The sequence below is a fragment of the Heloderma suspectum genome, chromosome 6 (assembly GCF_057233095.1).
Source record: "Heloderma suspectum isolate Gila_16-S chromosome 6, 16-S_ref, whole genome shotgun sequence".
NCBI lineage: Eukaryota > Metazoa > Chordata > Lepidosauria > Squamata > Helodermatidae > Heloderma > Heloderma suspectum.
The window spans coordinates 75,684,001-75,698,104 of NC_139463.1; the positions used below are offsets into that span (position 1 = coordinate 75,684,001).

The 14,104-nt window shown below is 47.2% G+C and overlaps 1 protein-coding gene across 1 annotated transcript in view; it reads right to left on the reverse strand.

Moving 5' to 3' along the window:
* Positions 1-4,110: 4,110 nt before the first annotated feature.
* The window catches only part of SYT3 (synaptotagmin 3), a 31,832-nt gene continuing 21,838 nt past the window's right edge, over positions 4,111-14,104 (reverse strand). The window contains exons 5-8 of the mRNA XM_084805042.1: positions 12,054-12,225; positions 9,779-9,908; positions 8,016-8,136; positions 4,111-5,665 (exon numbers count right to left, since the gene is read on the reverse strand). Coding sequence (XP_084661168.1) covers positions 8,050-8,136; positions 9,779-9,908; positions 12,054-12,225 — 389 coding nt within the window. The 3' untranslated portion in view covers positions 4,111-5,665; positions 8,016-8,049. The remainder of the gene's footprint in view (positions 5,666-8,015; positions 8,137-9,778; positions 9,909-12,053; positions 12,226-14,104) is intronic.

Genomic DNA, 14,104 nt, shown 5'->3' on the forward strand with positions numbered 1-14,104 from the left:
CCACAAAGGAACAGAAGTTGCAGTGGGGTGCTAATTCTAGAATGTGGGGCAAAGGGAAATAAATTCTGGAGGTCTTTGGCTTCTTGGGGAACCATCCAGTTATGGGGTTAGGACCCAGAACTCTTGGCAATTTAGGAAGAGGAGGAAGTTGTGACTGAACTTGGAATTGGTGGTAGCGATCGTCACTGGGAGCCAGGATGCCTGTGGGCTGTCTTAATTCATGAAAGGGATTGGGGTGGGAGTTCTCTGAGAGAGAGTGGAAGCTGGAGTACGGTGGCCAGGTCAGTAAGAATCAGAAGCCAGAGTTCCTGTCCAGTTGAGAGGTAGGAAGAACCTGTTGGACTCCAGCTCCCATCAGCCACAGTGATCAGGGATTATGGGAGTTGCAGTCCAAGAACATCTAGAGGGGCACAGGTTCCCCATTTCCTGAGTTATAGGAAGTAGGGATTGCCTTCCCCAAGCTGGAGCCCTCCAGATGTTTTGGACTTCAGCTCTGATCAGCCCAGTCTGTATGGTTAATTATCAGGAACTCAAGAGTTGTCATCTAAAACAGCTGGAGGGCACCAGCTTGCGGAAAGCTGAAGTAGGATGTGGTGGATCAACCCATGTGCACTGCTAGTATCGCGTAGGACGGGCTGCCGTACTTCGCACCAAGAAACCCTCAGCTTCTGCCCCAGTGGTGCACCTGGAAGTAATGGAAGCACTGCACTTTTGCTTCCGTTGTATAATTCTGCTTCCACTATGGGGCAGTGAGAGGAGCAACTGGAGAAGCAAGGGGAAGGCTAAAATGCAGTGCAAGGCACAGGTTCTATGCCCAGTCTCTCTGAGGGTTCAGCTGTTACACTCATGCCTTCTTGAGTTTTTGTTTGCCATCCGCTAGGCCTGGAAACCAGATCTAGATATTCCACACACACTCCACCCCTCACACACAACAAACACCCCTCCAGAGGGAGGACAAGACTATCAGTCTGCTGATTCTGCAGTCCTACAGCCGTGCCTGCAGCAGGCCTTGCTGGAGTCAGTTAGCTGGCTCGCTCCAGTTCCTCTTCTATGGGGTCCAGACCTCTGCCCGAAGGAGGGAGGCATCCTGCGGCAGCAGGACACCTCCCCTGCTGCTCTTCCTTGGCAGGCCTGTTTCACAGCTGTGGTAAGGTGGAGATGGGGGGCTGGAGAATTCCTGCCCTCGGGTGCCTCCTTCACTGCTTTTGCCAGGGGTTTTTGTTTGGGATTAGCAAGAGTTGGAGGCAAGTCTCAGGAAAAGGGGTTGGTGGAGGCATTGCATGTGAGCATTCTCTGCAACTGGAAGCGTTCTGCTATTCTTTGTTCACTGGAGGCAGAGGTGAAGTGTGTGTGCTTAGCACAAGGCGAGGGCTAAACGTCTCCAAACTGACAGGTCAGTCTTCATAGTCTGAAGTTATTGGACCTTACTCTGTTACCCTGCTCCAGTCTTCTCTCTAAGTCCATTCAAATTTCTCCCCAGAGGACTGATTCTAAGAATTGTTGGCTCTTCATCTAGGGCAGGAGTGGACAAATTGTGACCCTCTAAATGCTTTGACCTACAACTCCCATGATCCCTTACCATTGGCTCTGCTGGGTAGGACTGATGGTTGTTGTAGGCCAAAACATGTGGCGGGCCACAAGTTGCCAGCCCTACTCTACTGGGGTCTAGCTCCCCTACACCCCCAGCTTCCTGGCCCACATGAAGGACTATACAGGACTGCCTTCCATCACAGCTGATGTTTTATTTATATCTGAATTTGTGATAAGCAGGAAATACCCTACTGACTGTGACTCCTTAACATCATGATAACTAGGAGTGGCACCATTCATTTTCATGTAGAAATGCTGTATGCTCTTGGCCATAGCACAAGTTAATTGTTAAAAATTCCCTGCATGCAGAACCTAGCATCTCAGGGAAAAGGGTAAGTCCAAACTCTTCTCTTTGAAATCTAGTTTTCTGTATCAAGGAAATCCATACCGCAAAGCATACAATCATGTGAGTCCCCCCATACAGTCTGCAGTAGTACACCCCCTCTCCAAACTAGGCCACAGCCTTCCTCAGAAACCAGAATAGTTCTGTCAGTGCCCCCCCCCCCAAAAAAAACCCCTTCAGTTGCAGCTGGTAATCTGGCACCTGTCTGAAGTGCTGCAAATAATTGTTTTGCCCCAGAGCCAGCTGCCCATCTGCTCTGCTCATGTCACTTGAACTTAGATTCTTGTTTGGGACTTGGGTACAGCTAGGCTGCATACTAGGGATGCACAGACTTTAAAATCCACTCCATCTGTGTTTCGCAGATTGTCAGGTGCTTTTGGTCTGTCTGCTCAGGTGGATGCGAAGTTATTTTTTCCGTCATGTGGAAAAATACGCAAATAATTACGTAAGAGGTTTCGTAACAATTTACATAATTTACCTCAGTATGTAACGTTTAATATATTGTCCCCCATTCCATCTGACTTTTCCTTAGCAGAAACTTGCATATTTTCCTACGAATAAATATGCGTAAATTTTGGGAAATTAAAAAAAAAAATCTTAAAGTCCCAGGACCCTGCGCGGCCTGAGGGGGTTGTTCCCTGGTGGATTCTACAGGTCGGATTCTCAGAAATCCAAGCTCATTTTAGTCCGCTTCGAATTTCTCTAGCATCCCTACTGGATATACAAGCTTACCACAGCACTTCGAAGCAAAATATGTGCCAACCTCTAGGGGAGCTTGCCTTCCTCAATTTGTTGCTTCAGATGGGGATGATGGGAGATGGAGTCTAACCCATCTGTTCGGTGCCAGGTTGAGGATGGAAGTCTTACTAGGACATAACCCCTCCTTTGATGACAAGGACATCCTCTTCCTGCTTGGGAGGCCTTGGGTGCATGATATCTGGTGTCTGAGGTGCTTGTTGAGGGCTTTCACACAGAGTAGGCCAGGAGTGGGCAACTTGTATTTTGGCCTACAACTCCCATCAACCCCAGCCAGCATAGCTGATGGTGAGGGAAGATGGGAGTTGCAGTCTTCCAAATACTTTGGCCTGCAAGTTGCTCTACTGTGGTTTTCCCCAGATTGGTTTGTTTTTAAACGAACGGGAGGGTTGGTAGGGTAGATGCACTGGGCTGGAGGCCAGACGCCACCGCTTTTGCAGCATGATCCTCAGCCTGCACAGCCCTCCAAGCTCCTGGTACACAACTAGGAATTCTAGTAACCTTTTCTACTACACCATCAGCCTGTGACGTTTCCCTGAAAGGCTGTAAGATTCTACATCATCTCCAAAGCAGTCTGTCCTGCTGCCTCCTCCCACTAAGACAGGACACGGCCTTGTTTGAGCTGGAGATGACTGCACAGATGTTTTGGGAGGGACAAACCCAGAGCTATTTTGAAGCCAGGAACAATTGACACCCTTCATCTCCCACTCTCCCCCATCCCATACTAGGGATGCTGAATCTGCTAGTTCTGCTTTCTCCTGCATTACATTCCCCCCCACCCCCAAATCTAAAGGTCTTTCTCTCCCCCATATGAAGAATTTGGGGAAATTTGGTAAAAAATAGTAAATTCTTATCAAAACTGAATGGAAATGAAATTCTCAACTGTACTAGCCAGATTCAATAGGTGCAGCTATTCCCAGCATGGGGAAGATCCTATTGTACCTGCCTGCCATATTGCTATTAAAGATGAGGAACTTGTCAGGAAAAAGGTTGACAACCCAGTGAAGCACTAACATGGTTCAATACACAGGCATTCAAAGCCCTGAACCTGGATGGACAGATATGACAGTTTCTCCCACATTCAATTTTTTAAAGTTCTCAAGTCCTTTTTGTCCCAAATGTGGAGAACTTTGTGGATTTTGGTAAATTCTTATCAAAACTGAATGAAACAAAATTCTTACCCAATCCTAGCATAGCACTACCTTGATCTTTGAAAGGCCCAGCTCCCACAAATGCCCTACTGATTGTGGGTTTTTTTTTTCCTTCCAGCTTTATTGATGTCACGGCTTTAGCAGCAGCTTCAAGTTCCAAACCTATTGCAAGGAGAGAACACCTTCGGGGGCCCTCCCCTCCCCCACTAACGTTGGGGGGGTAGTACCCAAGCAATGGGGGGGAGGTATATGGCTTTTCCAAAAATAAAAAGGTGGGGGACACAGAGGTTTAGGAAGCAGGGCTGTTTGTTTTCCTGGTTTTGCTTTTGTTTTCTCTCTCCCCCGCCCACCCCTTTCATTTCACACCCTTGGTAAAAACAAAACCCCAAACCAACCATAAACAGGACAGAACCTCAAAGACAGACACAAAATGACAAATGGACGTGCGTTGGGGGAGGGTAAGCGGGGGAATTTGACATTCTCAACAAGAAGGGGGGCTGTAAGTAGGGAAAGAGCAACACAAGCGGGACTTAAATTGGACAGAACTAGGACACCTAGGTTCTCTGACCGGGTACCCTCTCAGCTTAAATCTGGGAACCACTCCCCTGCCCAAATTGGCTGGAGGGCAACCATGCAAACCACAGAAGAACCAAATTAACTAGGCTGAGAGAAGTAGGGGAAGAGACACACTGTTACCCCCATACGCTCACACACACACACACACACACACACACACACACACACAATAGTCCAGAGTTGACTGCCTATGCTGGGTATTCAGATAGGTCCAAATCTGGATTATACAAGGAGAGAAAATGGGCCCTAACTCTGTCCATTGCGGAGCCGTTTCATGAGCCCTCTCCCAATTTGTGTCAAGAAGTTCCGTGGCAGTTTTCAATGTGGGGGGTGCAACATGACGTGATGGTCAGGTAGTCCACCTGCAGTCCTCTGCCGCCATTCCAAAGTTGTCCTCCCCCGGCCAGGGTGGCAAGGGCAGGAAGGTGCAACGTTCCCCCATCTCCTCTTCCTCTCGAATTGGCGGTTCATGCAGATTGGGGCAAAGGGTCCTGCATGCATGCTGGCAAAACAGAGGAACCCTGCACCACACGGGGCAATAGAAGAAATGGTCCCGATCCCCCAAGATGTCTGCTGTGATAAGGGAAAGTAGAGGAGGGACAGCCTGGAACATTCTCTCAACAAAAGGACCCAACAGTCAGTTCATCATAAATTCACGGCTGGGAAGAGGACTAAAACCCATACATGGGATAGGATGAGGGGGTGGGTAGAAAAGGACTCCCAACAACATTTTCATTCCCCTGCCCCACCCTGCTAAGGGCTCTGCAGCTTTAACAGTCAAGTCCCAACAGAGCAGACACCTTCTCCCCAGGGACGTAGTGATGAGACACCTGTTGAACATTTGCCTATCGTGCAGCTTCTTAAAGCCACAGAACCTCAGGCAGAACAAAAAGACAACACCCCAACATCTTCAAACTTACCCTTCCTCCGTAACAGAGATACCCAAAACATGCATGTCACAAAAGGTCACCCCACCCCTTTGTGTAAAAGGACTGGAGGTGGGGGGAAATCCTTCCACTCTAGTCACCCGATACACACATCCCTCCCTGCATGAGAAATGCTCCTTAGAGGCTGCCTTTATGGCTTTAGGAAAAAAATGCATCAGGCAGCGACTTCCTGGGGGAGATGGAGGTTGAGGAAGGGCAGGCTCTTGCCCCCTACCCTCAGGTGACCCCTGCTGGTAGTTCCTCTTGGGTGGGTCAGAGGAAACAAACAGTCCAGAAAGTTCTGAGAGCACAGCACTGGAACCCTAAAATAAGAAGAAAAAGTGACATCAGCTTCTCTAGCTCTCCCCACAGTGCCAGTTTTTGTGTTAAGAACGCTTTGAGATCAGGGCCTGATTGTACCAGAATCATGGGGTTCTTGATGATAAATAATTTAATCCATGTATGATCTATACACAACCATCCTTAAAAACAGTTCCATACATAGATTTGATCACATAAGTAGTATATAGTATATCCAAAGTTGCTAATTCAGCTGGCCTGTTTCTATTCCAATAGTTAAAAAAACAACTTGGGGCACAATCCTATGCATGCTTAGAGGGGAAAAAGTCCTACAACTCCCAGTTTTCCCCAGCTGGGAAAAAAGTTGTAGGACTTTTTTCTGTCTAAGCATACATAAGATTGTGCCCTTAATTCTGTTTATTAAGAGTTGGATCCAGGATCTGCCTTCTGCAAGAGAAAGGGGCTCGTGGAAGGTCCCTCTACCCAATTTTGGGGGAACCATCTCCCCCACACACCACAGCTCACCCTACTCAGCAGGGCCTCCTGACTTTCTGTGTAGCATTTTCAGGGGGCTAGAGGGGCAGGGAACTCCCACTTCCGTCAACACAGTTGATCCAATGTAAATCTGGATCCAACCCTAAGTCTGCATTGAGTTTGTCCTTCCATCCCAACAGTCATAGGATTTAGGTTGGTTATTATTGGAGGTGTATAGAAGAGACAAAAAGTACGTGTGGGGGTACTTCCTAGAACGTAGCTTTTGAGAGAGGTTGGAACAGGGAAATGGTATGGCTTTAACAGTGGCATTAGGGGCAGAAAATATACAAGTGGAGAACATTTTTTTCTTTTTTTAGTTCAGAAGCTTTACTGTAATCAAAGATCTTCCTTGAATAAATAAGAACCTCTTTAAGTTATTCCCATCAAGTATCCTGCCCTGTTCACAGTCCCAATAGATATAGGGAGATTTTTGCATAACAATGGTAGTAGTGATCTTGAAAAATCCACTGGTTAAGCAGAAGGGGATCCTTGCATGGGCCAGACTGGCAGGGTGCACTGTTTAGTCACCGCCAATTTATTTATTTAAAACTAGAAATCGACCTATTTTGAAAAGGGCAATTAATAGAGAATTAATAGATTTAATAGATAAGACAATCTGACAAATGGGAATGGTCCAGTCATAAGAGAAGTTTGTGACCTGGTTTTCACATAATGACAAACCATGGTTTAATTAATCACGGTTTGTTGAATCATGGGTTGTTACATGCAAACCTGGAACTATGGGTTAACTATGGGTTGTTAACCATGAGCAAACTATGAAGAGTACCCATGGTTGGTTGTTGGGTTGTGAAGTGTGGGTTGTTTAAACCATGGGTTGTCATTATGTGGAAACCCAGAATTGTGGGTTGTTCATGCATTGTTTTGCCAGGCTGTAGAGGCAGTGGGCAAGAGTGGTAAAAAAAACCCCAGCCTCTTTACATGCCAGTACTGCAGAGCAGCCAAGGCAGTACAGAGAGGGAGCAGGCGAAGGTGGAAGGAAATAAACAACCCAGGGTCTGAGAAAACAAACTGTGTTTTGTTCAATTGTCTGCCGGACAAACCCCTGGGTAGGGCAACAAATGGTTTAAGTAAACGATGGATTGGCGTTATGTGCGAACCAGGCCTTTGTTTTGGAATTTCTTTGTTTTTAAAATGGTTGGGCGTGGCAAACCATTGTTCCAAGTTGAACAGTTCACTGTTTGGCTACAGTCCTATTTGCGTGGCATTCAGTGCAGAAATAGACCTGACCTCAGGGGTGGCTGTCAGAGGGCTGAAAAAGAAGGGAGATATAAAAGAGCTGTGTTTGCCTCCCTCAGGTGGTCAGAAGGGGAACTACAAGCATGACTAGGGCCAAGGGAGGGATGTGACAAGTGGCAGCAGTGGCACAGTGGTTCCCAAGTGGAGTAGTCAGTGGCGCCGTCAGGGCAGGACTTTGGGGCAGAGGTCCAGTGCCCCACTCAGCAGAGTGAGCAGGAGGACCTTCCAAACACAGCATGGCTGACTTACCACACTGAAGTGACCATCTAAAGCAGGGGCGGGTAATTTGTGGCCCTCCAGATGTTTTGACCTACAGTTCCCATCATCCTTCACCACTGGCTATGTTGGCTAGGGCTGATGACAGTTGCAGGTCAGAACATCTGGAGGGCCACACGTTGCCCACCCCTAATCTAAAGAGGGGGCTGTAAGACCGCAAATCCAGAGTCTAAAATTTTCTAGCTGTGCCACCGGGAGCAGTGCAGATTGAAATCAGGTAACGATCTCCAAATTGCTGCACGTTCTGCTAAAGTTAAGACTGGGTGCGTATTTGTCATCCTGGTCCCATCTGCCAAAGGTACTCACAGTCCCTGGTGGTGAAGGGCTGGTGGTGGTTGCCTTAGTCCGAATGAATGCTTTCTACTATGATGCTGGGTTTATCCCGTGCTGGAGGATTCTTGTTGATGTAGCTGTTCAAAGTCTTCTCCTGAAGAATGGGAGGAGGAAGAGAGGAACAGTTCAGAGGGACAAACGTGATGCTCCCAGAATCATAAGAATGTGAGAAGAGCCCTGCTGGATCAGACCAAGGGTCCATCTAGTCCAGGATTCTGTTCACAGAGTGGTCAACCAACTGTTGACCAGGAACCCACAAGCAGGACACAAATGCAACAGCACCATCCTGCCTGTGTTCCCAAGCAATGAGTGTACATAGGCATACTGCCTTTGATACTGGAGGTAGCACATAGCTGCTACTCCCAACTGCTCCCAAGACACCTTGATGTCCAGCCCCATTGACCACACTTTGAAGTGAAGGGCCCTCACCTCCTAGCAGTCTAACCACTGGGCCCCACTCCCTTGCCAAGATCCTGCCTTCTCAGTTCTTCATCAAGTTTTAATCTACTGATCCTCACAGGACTCCATGGCTTTCTGTCCCCTTTCCCCTAAGCTACTCAGAGAATTTGGGATTCTAGCTGCCCCACCCTTCCTTCCAGACACTTGTACTTTGAGTCTTACTGCATTCCTCAGAAGCCGTGATTTATGCTAAGACATGACGGAGATCCTGCAGCTTTACTGCACTTTTGTAGCACTTGGAGGGAGTAATATACATGCTGCTTTCATGCCGCATCATTACCTGAAGAACTCAGAAGAGAGCTGGGCCCAAAAAGGGGATAAGACCTGTGCTTGCTGTTTTGTATCACAACAGACTACAGGTTGGGATCCAGATTTGGTCATACTTAGTGTAGACCTATTGAAATCAGTTGGACTTCAGTATGTTACGAGTAACTTTGATTGCAATAGGTCTTCTCTAGAATAAACAACATGCTAGGTTAAATAAGTAGCGTGCAGCCAATCTTCACCATTTTGTTTACCTTAGTGTAAGTTGGAACACCGCCACCCACCTCCCAGGACTAACTGACATCCATGGCCCTGTGGGGAAGAAGAAGGAGTGAGGGAGCAGGCAAAGGGAACATCAGGGCCTGCTCCAGTTGGACTGTCCCTCCTTTGGAAGATGAGAGGGGGGAACAGGGCCATCCCACCAGTCCTGCGGACAGTCTACCTAATTCTTTTTTCTCCCTCTTCCCTCCCCATTGCCTTTTCCTTGTGTGTCGTGTCTTTTTTAGATTGTAAGCCTGCAGGCAGGGGCTGTCTTCTTTCTTCATTGATTGTGAGCTGCTGTGGGAGCTTTTTTTGGCTGAGGAATGGGATAAAAATACAATAAATAAATAAATAAATAAATAAATAAATGTGGGGGGGGACCTGACCTGGATCAGGACCACCTTGCAAAGCTTGGGGAGGTTTAAACCTTTCTACCCAGTCACTCCCCCCCCCCAAATCCCCCCTCCCCTTGCAGGGGCTAAAACAAAAAACCTCAATTGGTGCCGCTGGAGCTTCCCCCCCTCTTTTTTTTAGTCCCCGTGGGCAATGAATTTGAGGGGGGGAAATGGCTGAGCGGGAAGGTTAAAGCCTCCCCTCCCCTCATGTGGTGATCCTGATCCACATTTGACTAAATCTGGATCTAATCATACTTTTTCTTTTTTTTTGCACTAGACAGACAGGTTGAGACAAACAAAATGTTCCTAGTGAAGCGCTGGAGCGCTCTCAGATTGTTCCTGCAACACAATACTCACCTCCACCAGCTGGTGCCAGTGTTCAATGGGTTTACGTGGATTTGCCAACATCTCGGCCCAGTGGTCCCTCCCAGGTGCATCAGTGTCGCTGCCCACTCGGCACATCCCAATGACTTCGTTGTGGCCAATGCTGCAGATGTTGAGAGCGTTTCAGTGCTGGCCTCCCACAGAGGGAGAGGACGAGCGGGGTGGGGGATGGATGGGAAACCTCCATGCTAAACTTCAGCCTCAGAATAAATTATGCCCAGCAGGCACAGATTTGTGGGATCTCCATAATTTATTTGCATCGCCATCTTTGGAACTGGGAGGGACAAAGCTGAATGCGGGAAGATTAGCACAAGGCCACGTGGTTTTAAAGCTTACAAATCTCCTCCCGCCACCATGCACACTTTAAGAACTAGAAACAGTTTCTTTTAAGAAGTGGACATCCAGATGGAGACCCAAAATGGCAGTATCCAATGGTACTCCTACACAGAGCAGACCCATTGAAATGAATGGGCCTAGTTTACACAGGACTACCACTGACTACTGCCCAAAGCTTTGTTTTTCCCAACAAACAGATATGTGGAAAGCTTTCTTATTCAGCATTACAAGCGTGTGTGTGTGTATGTATAAACTGGCCTTTAAAAAAACTACTAAATCATCCTTTTCAAGGTCAAAGAGAAGAGAATGAAACCCAGGCATCCTGGCTTCCAGGATCCTGCCCAGTGCTTAGTTCCTCGTCCCTCAAGAGAACCGAGGAATGCTGGCTCTCAGTCCCATCCTCTAGTTAGGCTCATTTAAGGGCTGCTCAGCTTCCAAAGAACCAGTTCTGGTGAGCCCTCCCATTAGACCAGAGGCTGGGGAACCTTTTCTGGCCTCTGGGAAGAATTCCATTTTGGTGAAGCTCTCAGAGGACACATTCCCCCATGAGCTGCCTTGGTGGGTGGGGCCAAATGCCAAAGTGGGTGAGAAAAATCCAACCTCCCCATTCCACTGTTACCAATTATAGTAAGAAGCATGAGCAGCACATCTACTCAGAAGTAAGCAGAACGAAATCCCTCAGCGGCACATTCAAATAGCATTTCTACTAAAAGTAAGCATGAGCGTCACAAGTAAGCAGGGCAGCCCTCTGCATGAGTACTCAGAAGGAAGCAGGACTGAGTCACTCAGCAGCTTCCTCCCCTGGCCCCACAGGGAAAAGCTCTTATCTCCAGTCAAGAGCTGATTGGAGGTAAGTGCTTTCCCCTGCTAAGCCATGAGAAAGGTAACCTTTTACAGTGCTCAGCAGGGGAAAGCTCTTATCTTTGATCAGCTGCTGACTGGAGATAAGAGCTTTTCTCTCTATGGCAGAGGGGCAAGCCCAGGGGCAAGGGAAGAAGCTACCAGGCCAGATGAGGAATCCTCATGGGCCCTATCAGGCCTGCAGACCAGAGGTTCCCCACACCTGCATTAGACACTGACTGGGTTCAGACAACATGCTAACCCACAGTTCAACAAACAACCCACAGTTCAACAGCAACCCAAGCTCCACCACGAAGTGTGGGTCAACGTGTTGTGTGAATAGCCCCAGTGAGGCAACTGTCTCAAGCAGCTGATTTTGGGTGTCATGAATGGGCAGCCGGTTGTTCATTATTTCATTAATTGTTTTTGTATTTTTACTGCCAGAGTGGCAGGGAAAGGTGCTTGTGAGATTTTCTGACCAATCTGGCCCCCCCAGCTGGCCACGCCTCTTCCCCTGGCCCCATCCCTTTCCCCCTGACTACCAATTGTTGGGTGGTTTCCTGGGTTTTGCGCAGTATTTTCCCCATTCTGAAAGGCTGAAATGCCTCTCCTAAGGCTGAGTTACTGGCAGTAAAAGCTTTAAGCTATGATATGCTGGTATTTTGGCCCTGCCCCTCACTGGGATGCGGCCCCTGAGAGCTTCTCCAAAATGGAATTTGGCTCTCAGGGTGAAAGATATTCAACACCTCTGCACCCCATTTCTCCCAGGACTTCTTGGTCTCTGCCTCCATTCTGCCTTCATGGTCCTGATTCCCAGTGTTTGTTGACTCTGCTTGAATCCCAAAGACTACACATCCCTTGGCAGAGCTAAGGCTGGAACCTAGAAGCAGTCTTCCATTGGCGATACGATCAATGAAAGCCCCTGGGAGCCATTGCTGACTGGCAGAACCTTTGCAGAATGGAGAAAGCAGGGCTAGATGTGTCTCCCACACTGAAGAAACTGGAGGAGTCATTTCTAGACATCCCTGCTAGCCAATCCTTGCTCCCAGGAGTTCATGTGCACACATCTCACCAATCATAATCCATGACCGCCAAGGTGATGCTGACGTGTTCCATACTGTCCTGTGGGATGTCAAAGACAAGGGCCTCATTGTAACTGGGGTTGAGTGTGTTCTTCTTGATGGATGTCTTGCGCTTCTTCAACCGCCTCCCTTCACACATGAGGGATGCCTTGACATAGGGATCTGGAAGGGGGCAGGTGAGGGGTGGGGTGGGTGGGAAGAAAAGAGACAGTCAGATTTATAGGGGGAAAGCAGCTCAAACCAAGCCCCTCCCCAGCTCTACCCCACGCACCACCTTGTGCCTCTCTGCCACATTCATTCATTTATTTATAAACCACTGGTTGGGTTGGAACCGGACTGATGCTGGATCAACTCTTCTCTCAGGCATTGGCAGCATATAATGAGTTTAATCAGGTCCTGGATTGTCTTTGGTTGATTGTTTATAAGCTGTTTTTAGATATGTGTTGTCGCTGTGTGTTCTGGCTGTTTATATGTTTTTAGGAAAATGGTTTTACACAGTGTATAATGTATTTTTAAATGGTTTTTAATCTTTGGGAACTGCCCAGAGAGCTTTGGCTATGAAGCGGTATAGAGATGTTGTTGTTGATGATGATGATGATGATGATGATGATGATAATAATAATAATATTAACTGTACAAGACACGACTCTACACATGGACATCACCAGATGGTCAATATCGAAATCAGATTGATTATGTCCTTTGCAGCCAAAGATGGAGAAGCTCCATACAGTCAGTAAAAACAAGACCTGGAGCTGAATGTGGCTCAGATCATGAGCTGCTTCTTGCAAAATTTCAGCTTAAATTGAAACACGTAGGGAACACCACTAAACCGTTCAGGTATGACCTAAATCATATCCCTTATGAATACACAGTGGAGGTGAGGAATAGATTTAAGGGATTAGACCTGATAGACAGAGTGCCTGAGGAACTATGGATGGAGGTCCGTAACATTTTTCATGAGGCAGCAACTACATCCATCCCAAAGAAAAAGAAATGCAAGAAAGCAAAGTGGCTGTCTGATGAGGCTTTACAAGTAGCTGAGGAAAGAAGGGAAGCGAAAAGCAAGGGAGAAGGGGGAAGATATATCCAACTGAATGCAGAGTTCCAGAGAACAGCAAGGAGAGACAAGAAGGCCTTCTTAAATGAACAATGCAAAGAAATCAAGGAAAACAACAGAATGGGAAAGGCTAGAGATCTCTTCAAGGAAATTGGAGATCTCAAGGGAACGTTTTGTGCAAAGACGAGCATGATAAAGGACAAAGAAGGCAGGGACCTAACAGAAGCAGATGAGATTAAGAAGAGGTGGAAAGAATACACAGAAGAACTATACAGGGAAGATCTTAATGTCCCTGATAGCCATGATAGTGAGGTCACTGAACTTGAGCCGGACATCCTAGAGAGTGAAGTCAAGTGGGCCTTAGGAAACATTACTAACAACAAAGCTAGCGGAGATGACAGTATTCCAGCTGAGCTATTTAAAATCCTAAAAGATGATGCTGTTAAAGTGCTGCACTCAATATGCCAACAAATTTGGAACACTCAACAGTGGCCACAAGACTGGAAAAGGTCAGTTTACATTCCAATTCCAAAGAAGGGCAACGCCAAAGAGTGTTCAAACTACCATACAATTGTGCTCATTTCACATGCCAGCAAGGTTATGCTCAAAATCCTACAAGCTACGCTTCAGCAGTATGCGAACCAAGAACCAGAAGTACAAGCTGGGTTTCGAAGAGGCAGAGGAACTAGAGATCAAATCGCCAACATTCACTGGATCATGGAGAAAGCAAGAGAATTCTAGAAAAACGTCTATTTCTGCTTCATTGACTACGCTAAAGCCTTTGATTGTGTGGATCACAACAAACTGTGGCAAATTCTTAAAGAGATGGGAGTACCAGACCTCCTTACCTGTCTCCTGAGAAACCTGTACGAGGGCCAAGAAGCAACAGTAAGAACCGGACATGGAACAACCGATTGGTTCAAAATTGGGAAAGGAGTACAACAAGGCTGCATATTGTTGCCCTGCTTATTTAACTTATAT